Source organism: Thamnophis elegans, chromosome 10, assembly GCF_009769535.1.
Source record: "Thamnophis elegans isolate rThaEle1 chromosome 10, rThaEle1.pri, whole genome shotgun sequence".
NCBI classification, from domain to species: Eukaryota; Metazoa; Chordata; class Lepidosauria; order Squamata; family Colubridae; genus Thamnophis; species Thamnophis elegans.
Window position 1 is genome coordinate 21776030 of NC_045550.1, and position 18677 is coordinate 21794706.

General features: G+C 40.1%; 1 protein-coding gene across 6 annotated transcripts in view; it reads left to right on the forward strand.

Moving 5' to 3' along the window:
• The window catches only part of SH3PXD2A (SH3 and PX domains 2A), a 303987-nt gene that overhangs the window by 181102 nt on the left and 104208 nt on the right, over positions 1 to 18677 (forward strand). For 4 of the 6 annotated variants that reach the window (XM_032224775.1, XM_032224776.1, XM_032224777.1 and 1 more), the window contains one exon: positions 6473 to 6501. In XM_032224775.1, coding sequence (XP_032080666.1) covers positions 6473 to 6501 — 29 coding nt within the window. Of the gene's footprint in view, positions 1 to 3609; positions 3765 to 6472; positions 6502 to 18677 lie in introns of those variants that run through there. The other 2 variants (XM_032224778.1, XM_032224781.1) reach the window with 2 other exon arrangements.

The following is an 18677-nucleotide window of genomic DNA, read 5'->3' on the forward strand; positions in this document are numbered from 1 at the left end:
AGATGAGAGAGAGCAGGCTACTGTGTCCCCTTCGGGGAGAAGAAAGGCCATCTGTCTTAAAGAACTGCCTAACCTGGAAATATCCCTTCACTTAAGCCAAGCTGTTTCCTTGCTGGTTTTCTGAAGTTCTGCTTGCCTCCATTGGCAGCATGCGCTGAGATGGCTTGTTAGCCCCAATCCAGAGAGACAGATAGAGCTGATCATTTCTTGAACATTTCTCAAGCTTGGCCATTTTAAGATATGTGGACTTCAACTCCCAGAATTCTCCCTACTATGCTGGCTGGGGGATTCTGGGAGTTGAAATCTACGCAGTTTAAAGTTGCCAAGGTTGGGAAACGCTAAAGTTACAAAATGAATAGGGAGGAGCTCTGTGTATCAGTTTATCAGTGAAATATCTAGAGATACCTGTCATTTTAATCTTGCCTTGTCTCCCAGCCCCCCACTCACCTGGCCTCCCGAAGGGGGAGGACGGCACTTCCTTTAATGTCTGGCTCTGCAGGAGAAATACCCCATCCCTCAGCACATGACACATGATTGTACGTGATACAAGCCTTCTTCCCCTTCTTCACCAGCATGAGCAAAGTCTAAATGGCAAGAGACTCCGAGGCAAAGCAGGCAGTGATGAATCACCCACCCAGCAGAGATGAGAATGGGACCAGCCTGCATCGCACTCACCAGACTACCCAAATCCTCCTAAGACTGAAGCCACAGGAATGGGAGGGAAAGCACGCCCAAAAGATTGGAGAGCTTTGATTAATGATCACATGGCAACCTGGATCTGGCAGGAGGGTTCCCCACGCAAGCACGCTCTGCATTACTTCGCTACCACTCTTGAGGGTGTCCTCAAGAATGGTAGCGAAGGGCTCGGGTGAACACCGGCTGCAGGGAGAGAATCCCAGGAAAAGTGCATCCCTCAGAGGAAGTGGGGAGAAAAAGAAAGGTGGGAAGCCCAAGCGCAGTTTCTTCTGCCACGACAGCTGTACCCCATAGCCCTGTGGTGCAAGCTTCACGTCTGGAGCTGAGGGACAAGGAGTGCAGTGCTGCTCGTCAGACAGCATATTTGCTTGACTCCCCAGCTGGAATGGATCATTCAGACTCTCAGGCATGAGGGGGGATGTGGGGGAAGACACTGCTGTGGCTGGAGGAAGTGGCACCATCGCCTACCTCATTGCTTGTACTGCTTCCATAAAACCATGATGATGCCACTACCACCAACACCCCTCCTCGTTTTCCTGACCGTGTGACTTGCCAAGAATTTATTATGGAGTCGCTCAGTTGAATCTTCACCTCGGAGCAGATGAGGCAGTGTACAATATTGGGAGGATGGAGCAAGCAAGGAGGTGGAGCCAATCATGTCATCATGTCCCAGATGAGGTGGAGGTTTGGCTTGGGGAGGAACTGTGTGAGAATGAATTAGCCATTTGTGCATGCACAAAGCGAAGAGTGGCTGGGAGGGGAGAGGCAAGGCAGGGATGTGGCAAGGCATGCTATTCAGATGCTATTCAGACCAAACTACACAAAAAATTAGCTACCGGTTCTATTGAACCGGTCCAAACCGACTGAATCCCAACACTGGGGATATCCAACCTTGACAACTTTAAGGCTTGTGGACTTCAACTCCCAGAATTTCCAAATGAGCATTCATTGAAATATTTTCTATGTGCCGGCATCCTGTTCCCTCCACAACAAAGTAGTAATTTTACTCATACGGAATCTTAGTTGTGATCCATTTTGTATTCTCTGTATTAGAGGTAGTTCTTGATTTACTCTCATAATTAACACCTGAATTTCACTTGTTAGGCAAGATGATTAAGGGGGTTTGCTCCAATTTTATGACCTTTTTGCCATGCTTGTTAAGCAAATCATTGCAGTTAAGTGAATGGGGCAGTAGCTGAGCGAATCCGGCTTCTCCTATTGTCTTTGCTTTCCAGAAGATAAATGTGAAGGGTGAAAATGGCAGTCACGTGACCCAGGGCACTGCAACCATCATAAATACAAGCTGATGCCAACCACTTAAATTTTGATCATGTGACCATAGGAATGCTGCAATGGCAAGGGCTGGTTGTATTCACCTTTTTCAATGCTGTTGTAATTTCACATGGTCACTAAACAAATGGTTGTAAGTTGATGACTATCTGTTTCTTTCCTTTTATATATTTCAATTATTTCACCTATTTAACACTTTTCATAATTAAACAATGAAGGAAAACTTTTCACATTGTGCAAAAATTATATTCAGAGCATGTTATCATCTGATACAATTTAGTTCTGAACAGAGTAGATCTTATTTCTAAGTAAATATTCATAATACTGGACTCTATGATACTTACACAGATCTAAATCCAATTATAACCTATTAGACTTATTTGTAGACATGAAAGACCAGTTGTTTAGCAAGGGCTGTTTTTATTATTTATTTATTTATTTATTTATTTATTTATTTATTTATTTATTTATTTATTTATCCCTTGTATATTGCTCCTAACTATTCAGTTCTATCTCTCTGATTTGAATAAGAGTCTTGGGGCAGCATAGTGGGAGACATACATACATGCACAGACTTAAGACTGCTATTATCTCTATGTATAAACACTAGGGATTAAATATTTTGCATTCAGAAGATGCACTTTCCCATTAGGCCATCTTTCTTCTAGTGCACATGGAAGCAAAAGACTGTTTATGAACAGTAAGGTACCACAGAGCATATGGCTGAAGTTCACGCATTGCAACATCCGGACTATTTAGCAGGCCACTGATTTGGTTGGGAGTTTTAGGCAAAAGGTTATTTATTTGGCTCTTGTTTTTTTTTATATTTGTAGAAACAAGGTTATATATCAGAGTAGATGAATACAGCTAACTAGGCAGAATAGAGCCTGCTGCAGTGTGTGCTTCTGATCTATTCCTTTGTTTTCCAAGACAAACCAATGAAATTGAAGGAAGAAATGTTCTATTCATTTCCTGATCTAAATCGCTGCATTGTGGACCCTCTTCAATCTGTCCCTTCACAATCTGGCTTGAGTTTTTCCTTAGATTCAGAATGGTTCCCATTGTATGGTACATTAAGCCCAAGAGCTCCAAATTCCTTGCCTCAAGCAAAAGGAACAGATGAAGCAGACAGCATTTTTTGAGATAGTCTCTGTTTATTTCAGAAAGTGCAGAATGAAAACTCTCATTGGAAGAAGGATATGCATATAACCCTAAAGCACGGTACTCTCCTTGCCTGCCTGAATAATATCTCATTAAGGCTCCAGTGCAATGAAAATATTAGGTTTACATACAAGCCACTCCACACACTACATGTTCAAAGTTTTCTTCTTCATCTATGAATCATATAATTTTACATCAGGGAGCTAATTAAATATGATTTTGAAAAAGAAAATCATAAATAGAAATAATATACGAGTCATTACATTGAACATTTCTCACCTATACCCTTCTTTGAATAATCATCATAAGTTCTATTCTTCTGCAACTGTTTCATACAGACAAGCCATGAGCTTTGAATAGAAACAGCTATAGCTTGTTTTATACGTTGATTCTCCTATAATATGTCTACAAGCTGGAAAGATCATATGGACTTCTACAATTGTAGTTTTAATGAATCTGAATATTGGTAAAAGCTAGACAATCTGTGACATGTTTCAAAAATATTTCCTTACCTAAACAGAAAAAGAATGACCAAGGGCAAAAAAGCATTGGGAACGGGAGTGAGCTCAAACTTCCTGCCAGCTTGACCACAACTAACCACTCTCCGGCAGCCACTGGTAAGACCAGTTTACCCAGAGAGTCAGGACTGGACCATCTACCTGATATATAGTGGCCATAGTAGGGGTCAGCGTATCTGGCTTTTGAAAAACTAGGACAGGATCAGTTTACTGAACTGGTGGCAGCATTGCAGCAACCACAAATTTGCCAAATTTCAGTCTCAGATTTTGGATGCATTCTGTGAGTTAGCTAATTTGAAGTATCTTGAAACAAATAGTGTTGCCCAACAATGTTCAATTTCGCAAATTAAAAGTTACAAGCAATATATATATGTATGTATGTATGTACGTATGTATGTATGTATGTATGTATGTATGTATGTATGTATGTATATGTATATGTATATGTAGTATATGTATATATATATGTAGCAGTACATAGGCAAAGAGAAAAGCATTCTGATTTCCCCCATCTCCTGACCACTCCTCTAGCAGAAGAAGCTTCACAGTTAGGGCTGAAAAAGATGATTTATCTAACATTTATTTTTAAAACTAGATACGAAAGCGGAGTTTCGCTTCCTTTTTGAAGACTCTACCAAAAATAGCAATAGCACTCAGACTTTAATACTGCTCCATAATGCTTTATACTCTCTAAGCAATTTACAATGTCAGCATATTGCCCCCAACAATCTGGGTCATTTTACTGACCTCAGAAGGATGGAAAGCTGAGTCAACCTTGAGCCGATTAGGATCAAACTTCAGGCTATGGGCAGAGAAGTAGCCTGCAATACTGCATTCCAACCACTGCACCACCACAACTCCTTTGCTTTGCCAAAATTTAAATGTCAAAATCTTGCATTGAAGTATGGAGGTTACTCTATTTTAGATCATATTGCTTATGCGTATAGGACCAATGGAACTTTTAAACTGAATATATGAATACAGGATTATAAGTATAATCTTTATTGTCATTGTACTTAAACACAATGAAATTAGTTATTGAGATTATATTTATATTTAGATGGCTTTAATCTAATTATACCTAACATTTTCTCCCATTCCACTGTTGAAAGAAATGTCCTTCTGGTTCAGCTCCAAGTGGGGAAGAAGACACTGGAGACATGGAGGCTGCTTGAAAAGATGGTTTATTGTTGGACAGGGCCACATGGCTTGAGCCCTGACCAGAAAAGGTGATCACATGGTTCAGTGTAGGTGGAGAAGAAGAGAAAGGCTGAGGAAGGGGCTTGCTAGGCTTTTTATACCCTGTTTAGTCCCACCTCTCTGTTTCCTGTTCCTGTGTAAGAAAGGTATTCTGATTGGTTGTCAGACTCCCATGGTGCCATGCAGGGGGCTTATCTCTAGGCTGTTTTGAATACAGGTATGAGTTCTCAGATGCCATGTGGAGAGTTGAGTAATATCCCTTCCCCCTACAGCTGCAGTGGGGAAGCCTTTAGTATGTAAAGTGGGCTAGCCTGGCCTTCTCAATGGCCTATTGACAAAGTGTGGATGGGCAGGAAGCTACAGGCAACTATTCTGTCTTTTAAAGCATGTTTCTTTCTTTTCACATCCAGAGAAATATTCTGCCTTTTCAATATTTCATAGGATATTTCATTTTTCTGGAAGAGGGCTGGATGATAACTTCCCACACCACATTACATTTTGTAATATGGTGAATAAAACCATCTCACTTACTGGAATACTGGAGTAATTAATTTTCAAATGTTATTACTAACATTAACATTCATATCAATTTCAGATTGTTTTCAGAGGCTGTGAGTCATTTACACATATTTAATTCAGTGTTGAAAAATATACCTAGATCCATCTGAAAAGCGATAACAGGCAGGGAGAAAAAAACGAAATGCTAGCAAACTTTTTTTTAAAGGCCACGTTTATTTCTTGTGGGAAAGCACTTTATAGAAGAGTTAACTCTTGATATGCATTGATTTTAAAAATTGTATCCCTGAATCTCTTCTCACAGTTACACAAAAACTAGACATGGGATTGTGCTTTTTAATACTTTTTAAAAAAATATTTTGTTCTACTAGACATACAAGAGATTCTTCTTAAGGACTAGCCATGCTGTTCTGCACCATGTGACATCCTGATAAGCCTGATCTTTCTTTCTTAAAAGGCGCCTTGTCAAGAGAACTGGCTTGCTCTAGCTTTCATTTTGCCAGTGAGGAAAGAAAAGCAACCCCAGTATTTGTTCTTATGTGAAAGAAGCCAGAGCGGTTTTTCTCTTTTTATACAGGCAAGTGTTAGGAGAGATAACTAAAAGGAGCTGCAGGCAATGCAGATGGCAAACAGCTTTTGAAACCAGAGGATCTTGAGCATCACAAAATGCTGCCTAAAGCAAAATGTAGGAACTTTACAGAGAATAGCCAGCAGCCTTATGCCTCTGAGTTAGAGGAGAACAATAAGGAGTCAGCAACAGCTCTACCAGAAGCTTGATTTAAAGAGAGGAAAGAATTGATATCCTCTCTCTCCCCCTTCCTTTGCCTGGATGGTCTGGTCTCTCTGATAGATCACATGGGCTTTCTTATACTCAATTGCTGCAAGAGCACCAGCAGCTGCTGCCGCTGATCTAGGAAACTACATCGCGGCTGTTTAAGTGTGTCAATGCCTTATGGTCCCCAGCTCCAATTTAAAACAGAAGGATCCTACAATGTATCTCTGAATAAGCCGATAGGAGCCCGGGATCTCACTTTTTCCCCTCCTATGCTCCAGGATCTAACCATGTCTATCTGTTGTTGCCTTTTTTTTAGGGATTATGGATCTTCGAAAAGGAAATCAGGTAGGAGAGCCTACTCTTTTTTACACATAAATTGCTTGTTTTTGAATGGGAAGTGGGATATATGCAAGCTTTTTTTAAAATAAAATGTCTGCTGTTTGAAATGCACTTGCTGCAATGGGGAAAAGAGTTACTAAAATTTGTAGTTAAATAGATATTTCCTGTATATAAACCTCCCTATTTCCAACTTATTGAACTGATACCCTTTTGTATAAAAGCATATTATACTTCAGCTAATTCATCAAAGAATGGTTTGATATTTGATTTTGCAGTATTGTAAATTTGCTTACACTAGAATCTTTTTGAAAGCAAGATAATCTAGTCTTCTCTCCCAAAGCTCATATATCTTGGCCCAACCCTACAAACTGAAATAGTTTGCTGTGGATTTAGTAACTGAATGAGACAAATTCACGTGTTACTATCAAGTATTCTTATTTTCTGAACAGAACTGGGCCAAGATATCCTGCTGTGGAGGCAATGGATTTTGAAATAGCTACTAAAGCACTGCAGAGGGTAATTAATAATATGCAGTTAAATAACATTTGGCAACAAACCAGAACCACCACACCCCCTAAATGTTTGTCTTCTTGTAGGGCTAACCATAAGAATAATGGTTATTCTATTGTGACACTTGAAATATATTGATTGGAATAATCGTCCTATTCTGCTTTAAAGATTAAACTTGATTTGCTTGAGGGATCCCTGCAGAAGCCAAGAATACTTTATATATCTTTACATACTTTAGAAAACCAACATGAATGGAAGAAATAGCTATGCAGTTGTAAAAAGGATGAGAAGACATAGCTAAGCAGTTGAGTATTGCTGTTACATCCATACAGGGAGTCACCATCCAACACTTGTTTCTGAGGAGGCCATACTGAACTATTGGGATTTATTTCTGAATAATATGTACAGTCCATTTGCAAATATAGTTATTCCTGACACCTCTGCCAAGATTAGTTGTAAAGTAAATTCTGCTTTGGAATTTCCCTTTTATATAGCTGCATGGCAGACAGCAAATCGCAGATGCAGCTTAATTTAGAAATGCAATCATAGAGAAATGTGTACTAATAATTTCTCCCATAGACTGCTTTCACACATGTATCAGTAATAATGTAATTTGATTTTGAGTTATTCTGAGTGCACTCACCAGTATGTGTATATATACATACACACAAACACACAGAGAGAGAGAGAGAGAGAGAGAGAGAGAGAGATCTAAACTGGAGCTTAGATATAAATTCTTGCTTATATTTGGGGACCATGGCTTGTTATAATTTATATACACCCCATATAACTCATACTTTTGGTTACCTGCATTTACTATGTTTGACAACCCATTCCCCATAATTCATTTGACTTTCCCTTGTGCAGTGATCAACTATGTCATAACTATGGGTGGGTGACTTTGTCAGTGGGCAGTGATTGTTTTCTGAGCTCTCTCAACCTCAAGGAAGCTAGGAAATTAGCTGTCCCCAACTGGAGTGGTGCAAATAAATCAATCAGCAATATAATCATAAGCTGATAATGTTGGAGCCTATTGTTTATTGTCCCTCCTATGCCATAGAGAAATAAATATAGAAATATTTACTGTACAGAAGGCCCATTTGGGGGCTACCCCATCACTTTGCCTCAGAAGGAGGCAGATAATGTAATCCTGAAAAATAGTTTTTGCCATAAGATTGAGGAAGCATTGTCTTAACCTCTAAGATTCCAGGGATTGTTCTTTTTTAAAAAAACTAACTTGATTAGATTTACATCTCAAGACTAAAACATGCATCCTTCTGATCCAATCAAGTATATCATTTGAATATGAAAGAGCAGTAAATCACTTTATCCGATGTGTTCTTATAGCTTTCAGGATTAATACAATTGTGGTTTAATTAATCTAGTTTTCTGAGTTTGATTAGCCTACACTCAAACATGAGTCATAGAAGCTAACTTCAAATATGGCTTAAAACATACTATTTGTAGTTCACCATGTGGTGTAAACCTAACTGTTGAAATGGGATATTTTTTCTTTTCCTAGCAATCTTGAAACAGCCTTATAGATGCTTATGCCAGAACCAAAAACAGTCCTTAACTCTGAAATGCATGTCATAAGGTGGTTTATTCAGGATACAGTGAGAAGACATGGCAAATACATACCTGAGCTTCTTTTTAAAAAAAATCTCAAAACATTCTGTGTCATACTTAAAATTCAGCATAGTATAAAACTATCACATAGTAAGAACTACCTTTCTATTTAAAAAAAATCCATCTAAGTTCTTTTTTCCATGAGGGATCATACTATGATTTTAAAGCTTAATGAGTTGGATGATTGTTAGGGCTTGTAGATTAAATTTTATGGTTTAGTATGTTATATAAGCATAGCAAATTGTAACCTGTCCAATATGCTATGGTTAAGCCATAAAATGTGTTCATATGATTTATTAAAGTCTGGCACTATCAATGGGACAACAACTTGTGTATTGGTGGCAAAAATAAACAGGTGACACGACAAACCATAGCCAGCCATGTTTTGCTGGTTTTCCTACAATTTGCAAGGGATGGCTAGCCAACACTTAAAAAAAGACATTGATTTTTATTTTAGGAAAAAAACAAATGGCGGTCTAAAGGAGCCAAAAATATCATTAGAAGATGGAAAAGTATGAAATACTTTTAGAAATACTGATGACATGTTAAAGCCACAGCAGCCTATTTTTGATAGCTTAGTCTCTTATCTTTCCAGAAACAAAAAATGAGAGTATCTTGTCCAAATTCAATTTCAGATTTAAACAAAAATCGTAGAATTATAGACTGATGTTTCAAACTAGTTAATGTTCCTTTCCTACTGCTGAAGAAACCCCAAGTGAAACAATTCAGAGGTTCTAATGAGTATGAGTAGTTTATTTATATGCCGCCCTTTTCCCTGGGGGGACTCAGGGCGGCTTACAATTCGGAAGGAAGGGAGAACAAACAGATTAACACATAAGACAAGACATCATTAAAAGCACAACATTCATACAATTCGGGTGGGTTACGGTCTTTAACCCCAGGCCTGACGGGACAGCCAGGTTTTAAGGGCTGTGCGGAAGGTCTGGAGGATGGTGAGGGTACGAATCTCCACGGGGAGATCGTTCCATAGGGTCGGAGCTGCCACCGAGAAGGCTCTCCTCCGCGTGGTTGCCAGTCGACATTGACCGGCAGATGGAACTCGGAGGAGGCCTAATCTATGGGATCTAATTGGTCGAGTGGAGGTAATTGGCAGTAGGCGGTCTCTCAAGTACCCAGATCCACTACCATGAAGGGCTTTGTAGGTGACAAGTAGCACCTTGAAGCTTACCCGGAGATCGACAGGTAGCCAGTGCAGTTCGTGGAGGATAGGTGTTATGTGGGTGAAACGAGGTGCACCCACGATCGCTAATGCAGATCTACTTCTTGAAAACCATTATCGGAGATCACACATTGTGCTTTATCATTTGTTTTTAACCATTTTCAATTATTCTAGCCAATGGGACTCAGTTGGAGATCACTAGGATAGGTAAAGTTATTGGGAGTTTTCATAGATGATCCAGCAGTAGGAAATTGATGTAATAGAATTTGATGTAGTATTTTCACATGAAGTTATATTAACGCATCATCTCTGCTTCCCTCACCCTACTAGGCACTACGCTACCATGTAATGGTGAGATAATAGAAAAGCAGGGACGTGCAGTCAGGGGAAGCAGGGGAGGCGGGGCCTCCCTGGACTGCACATCCCTGCTTTTCTATTATCATGAGGAAAAGAATTTTTAAAATAATTAAAAAGGCTAAGGTAGTTGCTGCCAGACTCCAGAGTCACAGTGACTCTGAGTCTGCTTAGTGCTAACTGTAGGGGAAGGCGAGAGAACTATGGGCCCTAGCTCAGAGTTAAGCAAGGGTTAAAAGGCAAAAAATTCCTTATGCAAAGGAGGCACGTGATTCTCCCGCCTCCTGATCTGGGAGCAGCAAATCATGCCTTGGCAGCCTTGCCTAAGTAAGTTGCTTTTTTATTTAATTTTTTACATTTTCATCATGGCGGGCAGACAAGAGGAGTTGAAATCCACAGCTGGAAAAGGTATGTGGATCGGACGGAGGGAGGGGGGAATTCAAAATTATTTGTAATGTAAGTAATTGTAATTTTTTATTTTGTGTGTGTGTGTGTGTTTTACCCACCTCTGCTGGCGCACGGGCTGGCACATTTATTTTTATTTTTTATTTATTTTTTTAAGCCATGCCGCCTCAGCCCGCCATAGAGCGAAACATGTCTTGGTTTGTGGCCGGGAGGCACGCTGGCACTTTAAAGTGCATGCCGCCGCCCCGCTGTATGTTTCGCTTTATGGCGGGCCGAGGCGGCCTGCCTTCCGGGCGGGCCATGAGAAAGAGTCGAGCGGGTAGCAGCCAATACTGCCAGGATCACCCCCTGCCCCGTGTTTCTACGGCTCAAGAGCCCCAGCTGAGGCAGGCATTGCGGGACCCGGTCTGGGAGACCTGCTGTTGGATTCCCCCTTGGGGAGCATTCTGTGCCACCGACTCCTCTCCCGCCTGCTCTCAGGGGCCAGCGGGAGCCCCCGCGCAATGCCCGCCTCAACCGGGGCTCCTGGGCTGCAGAAACACGGGGTGGGAGGGGGGTGATCCTGGTGGTACTGGCTGCTACCCGCCCGACTCTTTCTCACAGATGCCGCCGTGGCACGCATGCTGAGCTGCGGCAGTGGCGTGATGGCCCTGTTGATGCTGCCCGCGGCGCCTTGCTGTCTGCTCTCCGGGAGCCGGGACTCCTGCGTCAACTGGTGGGACCTCTTCACCAGGGAAGCGCTGCACCGCTTCGCACTGGACGCGAGGCCCGTCACTCGCCTGGTCTTCTTGCCGGACAGCTGCAGGGTGAGTCGTGGTGCCCGAGGCGGCTCCCTGGGAACTCAATCAGGCGGGCCGGCTTCTGCTTCACTCCAGGAGTTTCAGGGCAGGCTAGAGGGGGCTCCTGCCCTGAGCGCAAGCGCCCTCGAGGCCACCCGCCACATGTAGCTCTTCCCGACGTCCCTCTTGGGCCCCACCGAGGAAGTCTTCCTTGCCTTGTACCGGGCAGCAGGGCTTTAAAGTGGCAGCAGGGCTTTAAAGTCCCGGCGCTGTCTGCCATAGAGCGGGACTGCGTCCCGCTCTATGGCAGATGGCGCCGGGACTTTAAAGTCCTGCCGCCGGGGCTCTGCCACCACTTTAAAGCCCTGCCGCCGCCGGGGCTTCGGCGGGCCTTTCGTGCTTGCCTCACCAGCCATGAAGCTCACCACACGTCACTGTAGAAAAGGTTGTGAATTTTGTTACTCCCAACAAACTCGGAGCTGCCATGTAATTTTTGGATCATAGTGATGAAAAGAGATGTTTTCATATACAACAGAATATCTCTCAGTGTATAGATACATTGAAATTCACATTGAGGAGAGTATATTTTCAAAATTGCCGAATTCTTCATTTTTCTTACCTGTGTTGTAAAATCCAAAAAACCATTTTTTCTCTCTTTGTAATGACATATAATCTGCAGAAAACTAGGAATTTGATGGAGTCTAGGACAGGGGTGTCAAACTCAAGGCCCGCGGGCCAAATTCGGTCTGCAGAATGCTTAGAACTGGCCCCTGAGACGTCCTGGAAATAGCAAAGGACCGGCTTGCGATGCCTCTGCTAGAGTACCCCCGCCCCATGGCTCATTTTTTATCTGGACGGCCTTCTGTAGCTCTCTGCTGGCCAAAACGAGCCGTGGGGGCTTCCACAGGTCTCCCCTGGCCCATTGCTGGCCAAAATGGAGCCTCTGTGGGCTGGATTCTGCTCTCCCCACCCCATTTCCCATGGCTTTACTGTACTTACGTTTCGAAGATCTCCAGAAGAGCTTGACCCATGTGGCAGAGAAGTCAAAGTCTTTTATTCAGAAGCCCATGAAGCTGTAAGAGGGTGAGAGGTAAGGAAAACAGCTTTCCCCATCTGAATAAAAGACTGGCTTCTCTGCCATGAGGGCCTGCAGGCTTAGTTTGCAAAAATAGTATTGTAATATTTTTTTTATTTCAACATAACTACAATTTACAAATATAAATTGTAACTGTTGCCAAACATCAAAATTTTGATGACATGACCATGAGGATGCTGCAATGGTCACTAAGTGTGAAAATGTTCGGAAAGTGTGAAAAATGGTCATCAGTCACTTTTTTCAATGCCATTGTAACTTTCGTCACTAAGCCCATTATACCACCTTTCTTGCCACAGTTCTTAAGTGAATAACTGCAGCTGGTATTTTGTATTTTGGATAGAATCTTTTTTTAAATAGCCTAAGACAATTTAAAAAAAGAATCCACACAGAATAAATTGAAGTAAAACATTTCAAACTATTCTTTCTATGCACAATATATTTCAAAGTATTGTGCATAGAATTTTTAAACATGGTTTCACTTCAATTTATTTTGGATAGAATCTTTTTTTAAATAGTCTAAGACAATTTAAAAAAAGAATCCACACAGAATTTTAAAAAATCCTATGCACAATAAATAAAATATTATTTTAAAATACATTAAAAAAATAAAAGAAACCCAGCTCACTTACCAGCAGGCTTGCACTACAAGTCAACCCAGAATGATGTAGATGTTAATACAAAGAACTGAGCAAATTGAAACGGTGAAATTAGTCAGAGAAATATTTTTCAAAGAAACTTTGCCACCATTTTGGAGCAGACCTCCAACCTCCGTGCCCCTCCCCTCCGGAAAATCCCGGAAGTAACACTCCCGACCTCTCTAGCCACGTGTTTCCTAGAGCTCTATGGTATTTGGTCATTTTTTTCTTATAAAAGTGAGTAAAAGGGGCGCAGGGGGGGTTCCGTTTTGTTGCTCTAACGTTTTAATATCTTCAATGAAAGTACTGAGACAGAGAGAGAGAGAGATTAGACAGGGTGTCTTTTGTCTTGCCCGGGTTAGGATTTCTTAAGCAAATCCACTGGGCTTTCAACATGAAGCCAGAAAATCGGGACTTTTTAAAAACAGCCTGGGAGACGGGATAAATTGTTATAAAGCGTGACCATCCCACTGAAATCGGGACGTCTGGTCACCTTAGGAAAGCAGGAAGTGATCACATTCATTTAACATGATTCAATCAAACAATTCCTTGGGTTACGAAGGTAACTGTCAGGCTCTATTACATTCGTAACTTGAGGATTACCTGTATAATGAGAGTGAGTGAGGGTATTAGGGAAGTCCTTCCTTAGCATTTGGCCGTCACAGGTACCCCTCACAAGTCCTGTGCTACGCCCACCATGGCCACTCCCAGGTCAAACACAACTCTGATGCAGCCCTCGATGAAATTGAGTTTGACACCCCTGGTCTAGGATAACCTATAAAAACTAGCCTAAGCAAACAGAGTCTTGAGGAAACACCTTTTAATGTATCTGCCAGTGAAACTTCTTAAATTGGGGATGGAAGAGATTCTCCTTCAGATTTATTTCATCTTTTAAAAATGTATTCTGCTATTGAACAATGCTTTTTTTGTTTTACTGTTTTTGTGTCTCTCACTTTTCCTCTCTCAAAAGCAACAAATGGGTAAATTGATACACATACATAACAAGCAAATAATGTTATGGCTATATATGATCTACATATGGCTACCACCATATCATTTGAAAACCTATTCAAATGTGTGCTCACATTCATTTGGGAAAAAAAGTTAAATGTAGTTCTTGTCTACAAAAAGTTACCTGGTTTTGCTATGGTCTGGGGCAGGGGTGTCGAACTCGCAGCCTGCAGACCTGATGTGTCACACGCTGGCCACACCTACCCCTATTTTAACAAATGGGAGAAAGTCACGATACATCATATGACGACAATGTGACAATGCGACAATGCGAGTTTGACACCCCTCGTCTAAGGTTAGGCAATAAAACAGCTGGAATTTCTCTTATTTACATATACGTGTATACGTGTTTGTTTGCTTGTGTTGAGCAGGAAGGGAATCGTATGTGAAAAAAGCCAACTGAAAGCATCCTTCACATATAGTTCCTTCAAGAAAACAAAACAAAACTTAAGCAGGGTAATATGAAGTTGCTTCTTTTCATTACATACTAGATCAGGAGGAGGATACATATTAAACATTTATTTTACACACATATACACACACACAAGTTACTTGTATAACTTGAGAAAGCTGCTGTTCACAAGTGGGAATGGCTGCTTATGGACTCTAAACTGGCCAGTAAGTTGGAAAAATGATGTCTAAACTATAACTAGTTCAAATATTCAGAAGAAATTATTTAGACTTCTGAATGTAGCATCTTTGTGCTCTATTAAAGCAGCCTGTCCTGAAAAATATTGCTGCTGCTTCAAGGTATCAACTCATAAAATATAATTCATTCTATAAAATAGCCAGACATTTTTTTTTCATGCCAATGTGAAAGCCTAGAAAAAATGGACTGTTTTAATGAGAGGCAGAGAAGTGAATTAGCTCCTGAAAGTTCTGAAGCATTTCTTCTGAACTATTTTTGAAGCACTGACAACCTTATAGCTAATCCGCAATTTACAACTATTATTAATCGCAGAATTTGCATTATGGGTTATGCTGGTTATTAAATAGGTCTCCACATGACCATGCTAAGTTGGCAGTTGTTAAGTGAACCCTTGGTCTGCACTGAGTGTTTTTTGCTGGAAACCAGAAGTAAATGTTGGTTTCAGACATGATCGTGGCATACTGCAACTGATCATATATTGGACAGTTGAGAGTGCCCAAAATGCAATAATATGCCCATGCGGGGGTGGAGGGGAAGAAGCCATTAGAAATTTGAACCCAGGTCATAAGTAGCCCTGAGAAAGTCCAGGGCTGAATGATTGACCAGTCATAAGATAAGGACTATCTGTACTATGTAGGTTAGGAACCTCTTGGGTGATATGATTGCTCAGAGAGACTCATTTAGGACTAATACTTAGAACCTGTACTCATACCTTGCATTGTGTGGCTGAATTAGTAGTTGCTTCCTAGAATAGGGTGGGGTTTTTGTTTCTAGATAAAGTGAATAGCAGTCATGTAAATTGAAACCACTGCAGTCAACAAACGAAAAATCCAGAATGAAACACCCGAACAAATTAGAAGAAATTAAACCAATGTAATCTTTTTGCTTTGTGCACTTTTCTGAGAAATCTCAGCTTCATTTGAAATGACTGTCGTGCAGCATGCTGGAAGGCAGGCTTAGGGAGAAGGTATGTGCTTTCTGGCAGCTGGAATTCTTTCTGGCAGTCCTCTTCTGAAATATTTTCCTTTCTGTGTGATTTTTCTTAAAGCTGGCTTGCATCATTTGAAAATCTTAATTTATTTTTATGAGCTGTCAGTGCATGATATGATTTTTGCAAGGTACATACCTCACTGGCAAGTCTGCTAATGCCAACTAACTCTTCACAGTACTGTTGTGAACTGTTCATATCCTGCTAAAGTTTTTCATTGCCAAGGATCGTCTAACTTCACTAGTTAAGTTTGGACAAATGTTCCATAGTTTGCTGGCAGTTTAATAATAGCTTCAAGACAGGCTGCTTAATCTTATTCCAAGGAGGAGTGTGTTAAGTCTGAAATGCAATAGTAAATATTAATGTTGACTAAATATGGACTCTCCAGTAGATCTTTCTGAATAGTGATTAATGTAATTTTTTTGTGGGCCTTCAAAAAGGTAGGATATACAATTGGAACAAAGGACTGCTTGCAAACTGTATTTCATTAATCCTTCTCACTGAAAACTTTATAAACTGTCCTTTTTGAAATCTGGTCTCAATTAAAGTGTTAGATTTAGATCTTACAACTGAAAATGGAAAAAGGGGAATGCAGAGTTTTATAATTTTGAGTAGTTTTCTTTACATTTTTATTCCATCCTTCAATGTATACATATTCAAGGAAGTTTACACAAAAATGATAAAAGTTAATAGAATTGTCAGCAACAATCGTTGTTAAAGAGTTTAATAACTGAATTATTTTACAGGAGAGTGAAAAGATAATAAAGTAGACTTCTTAGAGACAGAATTCTATAAATGGAGAACCGTCATTGACACCTTTTGCCAAAATCTGTTTTACAGCAGATTTGTGTAGAAACAGAGTTTTAAATATCAGTGCTTTGCATTGTGCTAAGAAAGAAAGCAGTAACTAGTAAAGATCTTTGAAGAATGAATGAGATACATTTCTGATTTTTTTATTCTAGCTACCAAAAGGTACTTGTATTAGACTAAGTGAAATGTCTCAGAAATAAAATGTTATTGACTTTTTCCTTTTTTTTAATGCTGATTAGCTAATTATATTTTTATAGTATTTTGTGGTCTTATAAGCTGCCCTAATTACAAATGACTGGGCCCAGCATACTATTCCCTGTCATACACGGTTTAAAATATAATAAATCAAGTCATAAAATCACAATATGAGAACCCTGGAATGTCTTCCCTCTTTAGTAATAGAAGTTACATTATATCAGAATTCTATTTCACCAGAGTCTGAAGAAGTATGATCTTCAAGCTATACTAATCCTGGATAAATTGAGTCTTATTTTGACTGCAAAGAGAAAATTAAGATGTGAGGAATACAATTGGCAACCTGTGAACCTCTCACTGGCATATAGGATTGATCCTTTTGAATATCCCATATTCTAACATATATACATACTGTATAGGGAGTCACTTGAATTCAGACCATTTTAAATACAATACATTTTACTCTGGGTTCAATGGAGAGTTTTGCTTGACCATCCCAAGCTATGTCTTTCCCTCACCCCTCTGCAAAGTAGTTACAAAGAAATATAAACAAGAAGCTACAATTGAAGTTTGTGTGGTTGGCAGTCAGGCATGGATAGACATGCTCTCAGATCAAAAATGCACTTGTCTCTTGAAAGAGAACACTGAATCCTTTCAAGAAGTTTATTCTTACACTACCCAGATCCAAAGGTTTTGGGGCGGTTAGCAGATTCTCTCCACTTGGTTAGAAAGTTCATCATTTACCTCTATGGTCCACACATACTGTATTCTACCTTTTCCGGAAGCTTCATCTGCGTTCCCGACAGAGGAACCTGTGGGAACGAACGTCCACTGCTTCCTTCTCAGAGCAGAGGAAAAATTGCTGGTCCTGATCCTACAAGTCACTTCCAAACTGCACCAAAAATATAAACTCAGCTAATTGTGGTTTATTCAGCAAGTCGTGTTAAAAACATGCATATACACTAAGCATCACACTAGGACACAGATGTAGAAATAATGTATTGTATGGTATACTGAATCTGAGTAGGTTTTATTAAATTTATTCTGCCACCCATCTCACATACATGACTCTTGATGGCTAACAATGTTAAGAACAGTAAAAGTATATACAAGAAAATGATTCTCACATTTCTCTCACATGAGAGAAATTACACAACATCAGCACAACCAGGAAACAGACTCCTAATTAGAAGTGGTAATGCTAACACTAAGCAGACAAGTCAACCTGCCTCTTATGTTTAATAAATCTACTATGGATGAACGATAGAGTCTCTACAACTGATTTGCTAGATTGTATGCTATAAGCAAAATGCTTATGAATTGTGAATTATAATACTGCATAATTAAAACTTGGTGAAGATTACATGAATTTCAGGTATGGCTAAAGTAAGGAAAAGGGTCAGATCTCTTTAGGAGAATGACATTGCAAAACCTTTGGTTGATGCCTCACCAGTTCTAATTGGCTATGGAGTCAATATGTGGAAGAATAACTTCAACAGATGAATGTACTTAGTTCATTCATTAGTTCTATGTTCATTGGTTCTATCCTCTGCTTGATTAACATTTTAATAAATCAGATGCATTTATAATGTTTCATTTCCTTTAAAAAAAGACTGAGGTCCTAAAGAAGCAAATTATTATTCCAGAAGGCATGGGCCAACTCTCAAGGTGTTTTTGTTTTAAAGAGAGTCTTTTCAGTAGCCTTTATAAATGTCACTTCCAATTAGTAAACTGGAAATGATGGGATTTGTCAGCTGTTCTTATACCATCTTACCTCTCGGACAAGATGTGCTTGAAAGATTATTTTTGTAGAAATGCAAGGATGGCCCCTCTGTGAGAACAGTCACTTCTTAACTACACTCTAAAGGGGAATTGGACTAGTTTAAATTAGGTAAAAAGTGTACTTCAGCTCGTGGAAATTTGGGAAACAAAATGCTGCAC